The sequence below is a fragment of the Lathamus discolor genome, chromosome 3 (genome assembly GCF_037157495.1).
Source record: "Lathamus discolor isolate bLatDis1 chromosome 3, bLatDis1.hap1, whole genome shotgun sequence".
NCBI classification, from domain to species: Eukaryota; Metazoa; Chordata; class Aves; order Psittaciformes; family Psittacidae; genus Lathamus; species Lathamus discolor.
The window spans coordinates 75,372,078-75,386,109 of record NC_088886.1 but is presented as its reverse complement, the minus strand read 5'-3'; the positions used below and the strand labels follow the sequence as shown (position 1 = coordinate 75,386,109).

Sequence of the window (14,032 nt, the reverse complement as noted above, 5' to 3'; positions counted from 1 at the left end):
TACAAATCTTAATGACCTTTTAAACAGTAATTTAAAGGCTTTAGAAAAAAAAATAAATTATACAAATGATAGCAGTAGCTCAGCAATACTATGCAGATACTGTTTGTGTGGCAAGGAGGTATAACCCTTGAAAAAGCCCCACTACTGAGAAATCTTATGGCAGGGATTCAAGAGATTTTTGAAGGACACATTGATTCCATTTAAGCCTGACAGTAAGTGCTGCCAACATGGTACACAATGCAGAGTACAACACTGCTCCACTTTGAGGCGACTTGGTACTGCAGAACTTGGTGTTATTTATAGAACACCAAAAATATGAAAGGCATTTTTTAGGCTGCAATATCCCTGCTCTACAGAGCTTGAAGTCTTTGCTAATACACAAAACACAGCAGGGAAAGCATGAGACTCAAATAACAGTGAGTGATGTGTAACATGTATTAAATCAGTTAATGGATGGGTAGGAGAGGAGAACAGCAGGGGAAAAAAAAAAAAAAAAAAAAATTGGCAGCTGAATTTTATGCTGCATTAAGTGTAGAAAAATAATTGCAGTTAACTGTAATTTAACAGAAGCCATTATCACTTCTGCATCAGAACTGGAGAGAGAAGTGTTTATCACTGCATTAGAAAAAGAAGGTATTAACAGCTTGGTATGATAACCTAACTTAAACAGAGAAAAATCCATACACATATTTTAAAGTTGATAGTTTTTTTATTTACAGCTTTGTTGGCAAAAGGCAGTGGGAAATTTTAAAACATTTTAAACAAAGGGCACCATATTGTATTGTATGATGTATGAGTTCACAATCTTCAACATCCAGCTGATCAAATAAAGCTAATCACCACTTGAAGCATAATCTGCATCAGCTTCATTAGAGTATACTGCCCAAAGAACACTTCGGGCAGTTTCTGAATCATCACGATCACTAATAAAAATGCAGTTCTGGTGAAGAATGTTTTATACTGTACCTGGTATCAAATTGTCCACTTACACTTTCATACTGGCAAAGAAGTTACACTTCCTACTTTCAGTTGAAAGTTATAATCTTGCTTTCTGCAACTTCAACTGTCAGGTAATTGTCAGCTACTCTGAATATTTAGTGTGAGCATAGTCAAGACTGGAGTAGATGAGACTGAAAGAAAATATTCCTGGTATATGATGTGCCCATCAGAATCAGCTGGGTAACCATAAACATCCTGTTTAAGAACTCTATTCAAAAAGGAGTAAAAAATAATATAGTCAGTTTTCATTTTGTCACATAGATTTAATTCCTCACTTGAGCTTTTTAATTCATTCTTCTAAGTCAAGAGTGTTTAGTTCTTCTTCTAGTTCATCCAAGTCCTCTCCAGTGAAAAGATTTTCATCAACTGGAACTGCATCAACTACTCCATTTTCCAACTCCTCATCTCCATCGTTATCTTCCTCCAAGTCATTTTGCTCACTGCTGTTTATATCACCACCAGAAGCTTCACTTAATTTATTATCTGTAAGTAAAGATAATTCTTAACACATTTCAGTGTCACAAGTTTCTTAATCGCTAAATAACAAACCTACTAAACAGGCTTTAAAGTTTTGAAACCATAAAGAAGTTACTTTATTTGAATTTATGTAGACTTAAATGAGTTAAATTCCATGTACCCGATTAATATGCAGGTTTAGATCACCAATTCTTAGAACAGGTTAAAAAACCCAAACCTTGGAGCGCCCAACTCCTCAAACTCCTACTTTTGTAACTAGGTCAAGTTTAATAAGCTGCTCCTACTGAGTATCTGCACTTAAAAGACTTGGTATCTTTAAGATCAGCATATGCATTCTGCAAGCACACAAAGATCAAGACTTGGCTCTAAGAAATTACAAGCTAATGTAAGCTAGTTAGAAAATACAAAGAAAACCTTAGATTTTTGTTCATATAGCATATATATAAAGCACATAGCATTTTCTACAAGCTTTTTCTTTAATAACTGCATGTACCATTGATAACAGTTTCACTTCCCTGCCGTTTTTAAGCAGATCAAGAATTGATTTCTATCTGTGTTTTGGGAAGCTCTTATATTAATGATCTTGTATTAGTGATGCCTAAATAAATGAACTTACCATCTTTTTCTATTGAACTGTATGTGCTGAATCGCTCAGGACTAGCGACAGTAATACCAGTCTCCTCTACAGCCTTTGGGACATACAGGTTCAAATCTACATCATTTATACACACAGGGTCTTCCATCTGAAAAATAAACCAAGATGCTCTGTGTGAATTATTTCTCTACAGAAATTCTCATTCCTAAAGGATTTATACAAAAATCTTTAATCTTCCTTTTGACACAAATTTGACAAAATCTACTCTGCAGTGGTGTCAGATTATGAACCAAGCTTACTAATTGCACTGTAAGAGCTCCCAAACTGAAAAGTTTTCATACTTGAATGCAACTTGAAATATTACTCAAGTTAATACAGTTCTTTACCTCATCATCTTCTCCTGTTCCCTGAATATAATGGGTGTCATCTGCTTCTTCATCATCTGCATCAACCAGCTCTGGGCGGAATTCAAATACTTCACGTCCACAGATCTGTTTACAGGGGGAAAAAAAAAAAACCAACCAAAAAAAACACCTCTTAACTTGGGACTTCACAGAATTTAAGATTTGTACTGCTATACACAAAAAACCTGAAACCAAACACCCCCCCCCGCCCCTGAAAAAAACCCAACAACAACAAAAAAAGAGGGGTGTAGAGGGTATGGGGGCAAGAAAAGGAAAATGCAATTCCAGGCCAGCTACCTTATTACAAGAACTTACACTTTTCTTCTTATGCTAAAAATTGGACTGGAGAACATACCACTAATGCTTTGCCAGCTTTAAAATCTGCTTTCCTCCTCTCCATATCTTGCTCAGCCTTATCAATTTTTTCTTGTCTTTTTCTTCTCTTCCATGCAATAAAACACTCTAGAGTAATTTTGGTAACACTTGGTCCTAAGGCAGCACGCTGTCAAGTAAAGAGATTAATTAATGCTAGAAATTATTTCCAAAGGCTATAACTATTAGAGATTTAATTACTCTTTTCCAGAAATTAATTTAAAACATTTCTTTTTAATTCCTTCTTCACTCTCACCACTGTTAAACACACACCATCCGCTCAGTTTGACTCAACATGCAGATTTCCTTTTAGTGAGATGAACAGACATGAAAATCAACATGAAAAGTGCAGGAGGGAAGAAGCCAATGATAATTGCTCAGGTTCTCCTCAGAGAATATTGCCAGGCAATATTGACAGAAATAAGCAGAGCAGCATGCAAAAACTTCAGGGCCCTATTCTCTTGGTGTTGCTTCCTCATTACAGTTATACAAAAACTGCGGTGGCAATGAGCTGGGGATGACAAAGGCCCATAGAAGCAGTTGTAACAGATAAAGGATTAGCAACACCTGCACTAAGTATGCAGCCATAGTTTAATCTATTTACTGGGTAGTAGTTTCTAAACAAAAACCTGAGTCAGATACTACACATCCTTCACTCTAGCTCACGCAGCTATAGAAACATTTTATACTTTGAAGTTATTAATGAGGAAGTTGTATATAACTGTATCTTCAAAGTAATGAAAATAAATACTACCAAAAGGTACCTGAATGACAACTTTACCTCTTTTTCTATTAGATCTTCTAAAGAAATTTCTTCTTGCTTTTCCTCCTTCTTTTTATCTTTTTTTAATACAAAACCTGGAGGAAGAGCATGGCGATACATGCAGTTGTCTCCTCCGCCCGGACATACCCAAAACCACCCATATTTGTTGTTTTCAATAGCATCGAGGAAATATTTGCAGACCTGTTTAAAACAAAGAGTTGTTAGCACATTCTTTTTTCATCCCTAGCAACTTATACTAATGTATAGCTACTACATGTCAGAAGTACAGTAACTCAAAGCCAGTTGTGCTCAAAATAGAACATGTGAAATGTATTGCTATTAAAAAAGTAGACAAAAGAAGTACAACTACTTGTGTAAAACTCATGTAGCTAAAGAGCTTTTCCCCTTTATTATAATCCCAATTCAGAAAGCCTGGATGACTCAGAAGACTGGCAAATGTGTACTGCTTTAAAGCCAGCAGCAAATGTAGAAGCATGCTGACAGTCTCTCTCTTCCTGCTCACCAACACCACTGTAGTTTTAATAAAAATAATCTGCATCAGATGTTAAATCTCCCAGCTCATGATCCTGAGCTTAAGATGTCATTCTGGAACTTCTAAGAAGGAATTCATAGGTCACACTTAGCCATACTGAAATTTAACTTCTGCAAATTTAAGCAGTATTGAAGAGATTATCTGTTTGGTATTGAAAACAAGGTGCAATAATTCTGAAGAATGAAAAAGGGTTAAGATATACCATTTAGAACACAAACTGAAGAATACTCTTGAAGTCAGGGGTCAGGAACTACAAATGCATCAATCAGTAAATTTCAGCTTACAGGAGAGAACTTTAAATTTAAACTTACATGCTTAAATGTCGCTCAGTCCATAAATAAGCCAATATATATATAGCAGTTGCTGGAATGAGATAACAGACCTAACTAAACACAATACTTGAATCTTCTAAGCAAGTGTGACGCATTATATATATGACAAATTCCTTCAGCATTTCCATTTTGAAAGCACTTCATCTGCATACAATTTGTATTTAACATGAGAAAACATCTTATGATGACTGAAAAAGCTTTGGGTTTGTTTTGTTGTTTTTTTTTTATAATTATTATAAGTACTGTAGATTCAGAATATTGCTATGATAACCCACTCAATATTAAAGATAATGATAAATGCATCTAATACCAGTCTGCAGTTAATTCTCTCTACTACAGCTCAGAGGAAAAAAAAAAAAAAAAGATACATACTATTTGAGTTTTGGGTTTTTTCTTTTCCGCCTCACCATGCTTCTTGTTCACCACTTCTTCCAGCTTCTTCTCATCCCAGTTATCCATTGTATCTAGAAAAAGACGATGGAAAATTCCAATAGACACAAAAATTTCAAATACTAAACACTGCTGTAGTTTTGCTCCCTAGTAATGCGATTTTTACATTTTAGTTAGTTTACAGAATGGAAAATAAATTCAGGCTTTTATAATGAAGTTTTCAAACTCCCCTGTGCTGCTCACAAGACTGTTTCTTCAAAAGCCTCAGAAATTCATATTTTGACAGGCATAAATCGTGTTTCACTAGAAGACTAAAAAATTGCATCATCCCATCTGTACATTAGCAAGCATAGACAAGGAAGAAGAAAAAGGTTATGACTGGGTAAAAGAAAAGGTTAAAGGCTATTGATCAAAAATACAGGTAATAGAACTTGAAGATTGAAAGAGGTAGTACTAAATTTCATGTGTTAAAAGTTAAAAGAAGGTTCCATTAAAAGAAGCAAGATCACCGATGGCAACAGTAGTAGTGAATCTGTGGGAGCCTATCACATCCATTTAGGATGACACAGGCTAAAATTACAATGAAGACTGAAACATCATGAATTGAGGAAATCCAAAAGGAATTATTTTGACTATAAAATCTCTAACCCCTGCTAAGTAAAATCCAGAGCAAATAGCAAACAAATGATCTGGGGAAAGGAGACAAGTCAGAGAAAAAAACTCCAAAGAATAGCCTGAATTCTGCAAATGTGCACATTTAGGCAAATAGTAATAATTCTGGAAAGCAACTCTGGTTACTCTTTACCCTTCCTCCTTTTGCACTTCCCTTCTATAGAACTCGGAAGAAACTAGCAACTACCAGAAAGACCAAACACTATGCAATTTGCTACCTGTATGATGTAAAGTGCTATACAGCAGAATTGAAAAAATACCATCCAGTGTCACTAGGTCAAAATTTTTTTTTTGAGTAAGTTATTAAGAAGCATGTTCACAAGTATTCTTTAAATGAGCTTCACTGTTCATCATTTTGAACACAGTGGTGTGGGTTGCTCTGGTCACTGAGCAGGCTCTTCAAGATCACAACCACAACACAAGACTCTTGAAAGTCCAGTTTCAGAATCAGAATGGCTTACTAGTAATTTTGTATAAGTTGTATACCTTTTTCAAGATCCTCATCTCTTGCATCAATGTAGACACTTCGTTTTTCACCCTTCCGTTCCAGAGACAAATCATGAGAAAACTTGCACTTGTCTCCTTTAGTGCACTGTCCTTGCTTGAAGAAAGCACAAACTACAGATTTGGGGTCGGCACCTGAGGGAAGAATGGGGTTTTTTTATATTTTAATACTATTTTTAAGCAAAAGCTGTATATTAAAAGTTCTGAGAACATCGTCTTTAGGATTTGTTTTTAAAAACTGAAGTTTTTTTAGTATTTTTTAATTTTTCATCACAAATAAATACTTCATGCCCTGAAAATGTCTTATTTAGTTTGTATAGCATGATACTTGCATTGAGTATCAAAGCTGGCACTGCACTATTTAAAGAAATATGGACAGCAGTTTGCCTGAGCAGATTATTTATTCATATAATGTAACACATACAAGATCCCACTCTGGGAAACTTCCTTCCTATACAATAATGTAATTCTCTGCTAATACAGAGTAAAGCATCTCCTGATTTCAGCCCTTCCTTAACAGATCAACACCACAGCAGAACAAATTCTAATAATCAAAGCTGCACTCATTCACTCTCTTCAAAAATAGAAAAAAATGGCTGCTCATACAGTATGAACTATTCAATCAACCTAATCACAACTTAAGAAACTATCATCCCACTAAAGGAATTATTTGACCATTAGGAGGCGAGAGAAGAAATGGGAGCAGGGAGAAATGTATTTATGAGCCACAATTAAATCAGAGATACTTTAATATTCATTGAATACTTACATAAGATTTTAAGCTCAAGTTTTTCACTTGCTGTTTTTACACTGGGTACACGTCACTAGTGGTTAGAATATGTACTGCAATACCTAGTTGAATTCTCAACTAAAGTAATCTAGTGTTTAAACAATGAGTGGATCCATAAGAAAGCTTGTTGGCAATCTCAATAGAAAGTCAAAGCTTTAATTAAAACAGTAATAGTCCTCTGAAATGACTGTAAACCACAAGCTACTTTATTTGGAGAAGACTGACCACTGCAGCTCATAAAATGAAAACTGGCCTTTGCTGCTGCTATGTGCCACAATGAGCAAATACCAGGTTTGCTTTAAAGACATACAGGGAAGTCACACTTGTCTAGTCAAAAATTACTCCGCAATATTAGTTCCAGAAGATTAATAAAGCAAAGAGTTGATAACATTTAGTTAATTCCTAAAAAGTATGAATTTTTTCCTCCCACATGGCAGTCAGCTGTAGTTTCTCAGTTATCAAACACTTTTCATCACAAAATGAGTTTGTTCAATAACCAAGTTCAAGACCAAACTTCTGAAATCAAGTCCTACTGTTAATTATGAGGTAGGACAGAACTAATTGGAACACTTGCTGTTCTGATTTGAACCTGATTTTTATATGAAGAAAATTATATTAAATTCCTTGTAATTCTTAGACATTCACATTTCCCAGCAGACAGGGTGCTTTAAAAAAATACCATTACACACAAAACCCCACGCCACTCATCTGGAAGCATCTAATTAATAAACCTGAATACAACAAAGTAACTACAGCTGTCCTGTCAATATCAACATAGCCTTTGATATTTAATGATCTTAAAAAAAAAAAAAAAACCAACAAAAACCTAGCAAAACCCACAAAAAACCCTACAACAACAACAAAAAAACCCCACACAAAAAACAAACAAACCAAACAAGTACTTGGTACATGAGACAGAGAAGGAAGCAGCCATATCTACTTCATTAAAAAAATGAACTGACATTTTTAAAGGATTCTTTTACCTGAAGTAGATATATGAGTAAGAGAACATAGTTGAAGAGAATTTAGTTACCCATACCTTTGCTAATTTTCTGTGCAGCAACCACAGGCTTGAAGAGTTCATTTAATTCTTGTAATTCTTTTTTCTTATCTTCTTTTTTTAGTTTCTTCTCACTTTCTGATTGAGCAGCCTATAATGAACCCAAATTTGAAGTTATTAATATGAAATTAGAATGCCATTATTCACTTCACCTGAACTGTACATTAAAATAGCAAATCATTCTGAACTGGTTTATAAGGAAGGAGGCAAAAACCTGTGATTTCTAAGTTGCCCAGAATCCATACCCTTGCACGAACGGCCAGTGCCACCTAGTGGTACTGACCTTTCAACCAGAAGATACTACAAATGAAATTTGTCGGACATGTGAAATGCTGACGGGTGCCATTAGATCACTTAAGTTACCTTTATTGCACCTTTACAGACTAGGAGATCAAGTGAAAGATACTGAGAGTAGGAGAGGAAAATGAGTTACTCTTTTGTGACACATTAACAATGCAACTATTCAACATGGTTACTTCCAGATCTGTGCAAAAAGCCTATCTGTAGTGCTGCTTTGCTCTTTCTCTTCATGTATACCAGTAAAATTCCAGGAAACTTCTGTAGAATATATATACCCATTTGTCTGCATGGGTATAAATTGAACATGTCAATGCTTCATTGAAAACCAGTGGTTTGTAAGACAAGAACATTTATTTTACAGGTACTAGGAGCCAAGGACTGAAAAACAAGTTCACCCAGGAAAGGAAAAATTTGTGTCAAAGAAAAAAAAAAACCTGACTCTGCCTTACCCTTTCTGGATAAGCCAGAAAAGGCCTGTATCTATACCAGAGCCACAGAGAGGGATGAAGGCAAATGAAAGAGGACATGGGACAAACGTAATTAGATTTTAGGGAACTACAAGCTGGTCAGTTTTACCTTGTTGCCTGGCAAGATCAAGCTGCAGATCCTCTTGGAAAATATACTAAGGCACATGGACAATAAGGGGCTGATAGGTAACAGCCAATATGGCTTCACTAAGGACAAATCATGCCTGACATTTGGTTGCCTTCTACAATGGGGCCACTGAATTGGTGGATGAGGAAAGAGCAACTGAAATCATATACCTGGACTTGTGGCAAAGCATTTGACACTGTCCCTCACAATACCCTTGTCTCTAAATGGAAGAGTCATAGGTTTAACAGGTGTACCATTCAGTGGCTAAGAAATTGGCTAGATGATCACACTCACAGTTCTGGTCAATGGGTCAGTGTCCAAGTGGAGACTGGTGACAGAGACCCTTGGGGGTCACTGCTGGGACTGATCCTGTTGCCAGTGACATGGACAGTGGGACTGAGTACACACTCAGCAAGTCTGCTGATGATGCCAAGCTGTGTGGCAAAATCAACATGCTGGAGGGAAGGGATGTCACTCAGAGGAACTTGGACACACACTCGAGAGGTGGACCAACCTCATGAAGTTCAACAAGGTCAACTGAAAGGTCCTGTACCAAGATAAGGGCAATCCAAAGCACAAATACAGGCCAGGCAGAGACTGCAGTGAGAGTATCACTGAGGAGAAGGACTTAGGGGGTTGGCTGACAAGAAGCTCACCATGAGCTGTCAGGGTGCACCTGTAGCCCAGAAAGCCAACTGTGTGCTGGGCTGCATCAAAAGGAGTGTGACCAGCACGTTAAAGGACGTGATTCTACCCCTGTACTCCACTCACATGAGACCCCCACCTCCAGTACTGGGCTCAGCTCTGAGGCCCAAACACAAGAGGGATATGGACCTGTTGGAATGAGTCCAGAGGAAGCCACAAAGATGCTTTGAGGGCTGGAGCACTTATGCTACGGAGACAGGCTGAGAGAGCTGGGCTTGCTCATCCTGGAGAAGAAAAGGTTTCAGGAAGACCATAAAGCAGCTTCCAGTGCCTCAAGGGGGTACAAGATATCTGGAGAGGGACTTTTTACAAGGGCCTGTAGGGACAGAACAAGGGGAAACAGCTTTAAACTGACAGAGGGGAGACCGAGGTGAGATATGAGGAAGAAATTCTTTATTGTGAGGGTGGTGAGGCCCTGGCACAGGCTGCCCAGAGACATTGTGGCTGCCCCATCCCTGGCAGTGTTCAAGGCCAGGCTGGATGGGCCTTGGAGCAACCTGGTCTAGTGGGAGGTGCCCCATACAGAAAGGTCCTGTTTTATGTAACATGCAGACCCATATATGTCAACTACAAAAAAAGAGTAGTTTAAGAATTGCTTTTGTTCCACCCTAGGGTTCCAAAAGCATGAGGCTGACTTTTAAAAACCCTAAACAAATGAGAAGAGGAAAAAAAATAAAAAAACAAAAACAAAACCCCCCAAACAAAACAAACAAAAGAAAACCCAAACCAAAACACCATCCCCCAAAAAAACCCCAAACACAAAACCACCCAACACACAAACAAAACAAAAAAAAACTATAAGAAAACCCAACCCACAATCAAAACCCAACAAAACCTTAACAGCAATTCCATTTGTATCTTGGAACTCAAGAAAAATTGCTTTAAACACCTTTTTTTTTTCCTAAGGGACAACCCTAACAGAGAACTATTTTATAAGGTAAGAAAGTATGAAAAAAATTAAAAATTAGTCTAAAAATTAGATTCCAACTTTCATCAGTCAACATCTATGAACATTTGAAAACAAAATTACTGGGATAGTTTACATAGTGCTATTCTTATGCATGCTACAGATTCAGGGATTTCGTACAGAAATTTCAGAAAGAACATTTGAGTAACACCAATTTTTCCAAAGTGACATCAAAGCAGTCCTCCTCTCCACGAGAAGAAATTATTAGATCTAATGACCCAAATATCAACTCTAAACCTGCACTTGACATGTTATTTCACCTTTATGTTATGTAAGGAATTTACCATAAATTATGACATCATTAATTTAGCCAACGCAAAAATTCCACAAGCTTGTTCATAAAGCAGGAAGCTGTGTAAATACTCAGCAACTAGCTCCCCCAGCACTGTAGGAGCAACAGACCTGGCTTGCCTCCCTAATAATATTGTTTTCATGAAACCCATGCTTTCTCATTAAGTATCTAAGTGTATCTCAGCCACATCACATTTTAATTCATCATACAGAAGAGCAGTGTAAAGATGGTGGCTGAGAATTTCATTTTTTTTTTTTTTTTGACAATTTCACCAAATAGTTGCAGACTTGTTTCCACTTTAATAATAAATACTTCCCTAAGCAGAACAAGCACATACAGGCTTATATGTTTTTCTAATCTTCCCCCAATTTGAATTTTATTATTACTAACAGCTATTCATATTTTTAACTGTTAACCATTTCTTAGATTAGGTGGGAGTTACAGGAAAAAAAAAAAAAAGAACGAATTTACAACTGTACTTTGCTGATAGCCAGTTCCTAGAGTTTCATTTGAGATACACCTTAATTATGTTACTATCAAAAAACAATGTAAACAAAAAACCCACCCTTGTTGTGGGTTGCTTTTTTAAAAACCAAACAAACCAAACTCCTGTACTCTGTAGTACCTTTACACAGGCACATCCTTCCCATCTAGACAAGTTTTGCAAGAGGACTATTAGTGAAATCTGTGCCGGTCACAACAAATTAGACAAGTTGCATCTCAGCTGTTTTCTGCTTCAAGATTAGATGACAGTCCAGATGTCTAGTGAAAGACTACTTGACTCTGCAGTGGGAAAACACTACAGAATAAAATGCTTACCTGACGTGGATTTTGCTGACCAAACTTAACCTGGTGAGTCACAGCCTTGATGAATTTCTGTTGTTTTGCACCTTTTTTATTCTTTAGGCCGAATGTTCTGTCCTAAATCAAGAGACACAGCCACATTAACTGAAACAACTTTGCTACAAGAGGAAAAAACTTGACACTCCTCTCAAGATTTCAGTTAAACAGACTCTAATACCACAAACAATCCAAGCAGCAGTATGGACAATATTCAGACCTTTCACACCACTGTCTAAACTTTTCTTTTCAAAAGAACCTACTAAATGCTGCCACTCAAGTAACAACTGAGGGAAGTATGAAGACTGTGTAGCAGTAAATATGCTTGATATTTTCCTATGTACCTGAAATAGCTGACTACTTCTATCTTCAAGTATTAATATATAAATGTTACATATTTGTTATGCAGGTGAGTATTGCCACATGTAACATATTATACTTTTTATTTTCAATTATTTCACACTTCTCATTTTCTAATGAACTTGAAGATAAGGCCTTCCCCTATGTCAAGTCCAGACAGATGTTTGTACTTCCTAAACTCCACGGCAAGAACATTTCGTTTGCTGCCTGAAACAATTTTTCCTTTGCATCTCCATTTTTACTGTCAGAGAATTTTTTACATGACCTATCTGTACTTAAGAAAAAAAAAAAAACCAGCCCACTAACACATGAGTATTTGAATCAGAAATTAATTATTTCCTGCAACTGAAATGCCTACATTACATACCTATCCAGGCTATTGACTTGATACTGACTCTTCTTTCTTTCAAGGAAAAAGTAATAGATGTTCACCCAGTTATAAGGCCTCTATTCAAACATACTCTTGGAAGCTCTAACAATCAAAAAATATATTATAAGAGAACGACAGAATAAACAGTTCCAACTTTCCAGAGTCACTCTGTTTTCAGATGTATCTCCTATTAACAGCAGTTAGTCCTCAGATACTTTATGCTAATTTGAAAAGTCTGTCATTTGTAAAATAACTATCTAGGAACAAAAATACATTACTCGCACAATTAATTTCTGTGCAAATGAAACACAGACTATATAATCACTGTGTATTTTAATTGCATAATATTTGTTACTAATCAATGCAGATCTTTCTCCTTTCAGCTGCATGTTTTTCTACGTAGCTGTATTCAGCAAGAACATCAGAAAATCTGATGCCAACAGAGAGCAAGAACAGCCACCCTAATATTCTCAAATAACACAGAAACAATAATCCACAGTGCGAGATTTAAAAGAACACTTGCAGTAGACGGATATTCTGCCCAAACAGCAGAGCAGCTACTATCTTTCATGCCAGCAGATGCCCAGGCAGGAAACCCAAACCCCAATCCAAAAAGAGCAGCGACGGTCGGTGATGTGACAGATGCGGGCGGCGCTGGTGCCACCAAGGGAACCTGCCTCCCCACAGAGGCTTCGGGGCTGGACTCGGGCACCAGTGGCGAGCTTTCAGGGAGGGCGGCAGACGCCGGCAACACCGCCTGCGCCACCACTACAGGGAGCGGCGGAGGACTGAGGGGAAAAGCTGCCCGCGCCATAAGGGGAACAGCAAGAAGCGGCAGGCCCCGGCAGTCACGGAGAGGGCCGCGGCAGGAGAGCGCCCCGCCCGGTGTGGGCCGAGGCGGCCCTGTTCGCTTTACCTCGATTATCTTCTCCTTCTTCTTCTGGTCCGCCTTCTTGCTGCCCCCCGCCGGCTGCTGCTGCTTCTTGGGGGGCATAGCGAAACGGCTAGCAGGACAACGTTAGCTCTCACTCGGCAGCTCTAAAAGTCGCAGCGCAGGCGGACCACCGCCGCCACCAGGGAAGCGCGGCCTCGCCTGTGGTGCCGGCGGCCGCGAGGCACGCTGGGAAGGCTGCGCGCGAGGGCCCAATTAACCTCCCGGCAGGCAGCGCGCTGTGGGGGTGATGCTCGGGTGTTGCCTGCCGTCAGGGAGGGGCGGGGCACTCTAGCTGGGGCGGCGGGGCCGGGGCGGTGCCGAGCGCCGGTGACCGGGGGTTGGGCGCGGGGCCGTGGTCGGTGGAGCCTGGCGGCACCGCGAAACTCTGGGGCCAGGGGGCGGTTGTCAGCAGTCGTGGGCGTGGACTCTCCCTTGCCTTCCGTGGGGGTCGTGCCGCGCTGTGAGGAGAAATGGTGGTTTGAGGGACCTCCCATGTTGAATCTCAGCCCAGCGCTGGGAAAGGCGCCTTGTGGTGGTCAGTGAGTGGCTCCCCAGAGGGAGCCGTGGCCTGTTCCCCGGTAGGCGGTGGCTGGGTCGAGGTACCTGCACCGCCGTCGTGCTCAAGCGGCAGGCCTCCCAGCGGGTGGCTGCTGAACGAGCTCGCATGATGAGCCCGAGCCCTGCTGAGCACAGCAGCTGTCCTGAAAGTATCAAGTTCAGATAGTGCGTAAAGGGTTAAGAGTGGCGGTTGGCCATGCA

At 39.0% G+C, this 14,032-nt stretch overlaps 1 protein-coding gene across 1 annotated transcript; it reads right to left on the bottom strand.

The window, feature by feature from the left end:
- Positions 1 to 689: 689 nt before the first annotated feature.
- Positions 690 to 13,485, bottom strand: ZC3H15 (zinc finger CCCH-type containing 15). The gene is made up of 10 exons (XM_065669859.1): positions 13,256 to 13,485; positions 11,589 to 11,690; positions 7,891 to 8,002; positions 6,044 to 6,196; positions 4,868 to 4,959; positions 3,629 to 3,811; positions 2,831 to 2,977; positions 2,458 to 2,562; positions 2,093 to 2,219; positions 690 to 1,482 (listed from the first exon to the last, which is right to left on the bottom strand). The coding sequence occupies exons 1-10, from the start codon at positions 13,331 to 13,333 to the stop codon at positions 1,289 to 1,291; spliced, it is 1,293 nt and encodes a 430-aa protein (XP_065525931.1). The 5' UTR covers positions 13,334 to 13,485; the 3' UTR covers positions 690 to 1,288.
- Positions 13,486 to 14,032: the final 547 nt, after the last annotated feature.

What these genes read in the sequence shown, in the direction of transcription:
- ZC3H15 (XM_065669859.1), bottom strand. Translation starts at nt 13,333, where the DNA reads ATGCCCCCCAAGAAGCAGCAGCAGCCGGCGGGGGGCAGCAAGAAGGCG. An exon ending in AGAAGGAGAAGATAATCGAG is followed by an intron (nt 11,691 to 13,255) that starts GTAAAGCGAACA and finishes CTCTTGATTTAG; the next exon opens with GACAGAACATTCGGCCTAAA. An exon ending in TGCACAGAAAATTAGCAAAG is followed by an intron (nt 6,197 to 7,890) that starts GTATGGGTAACT and finishes TTCTTCCCTCAG; the next exon opens with GTGCCGACCCCAAATCTGTA.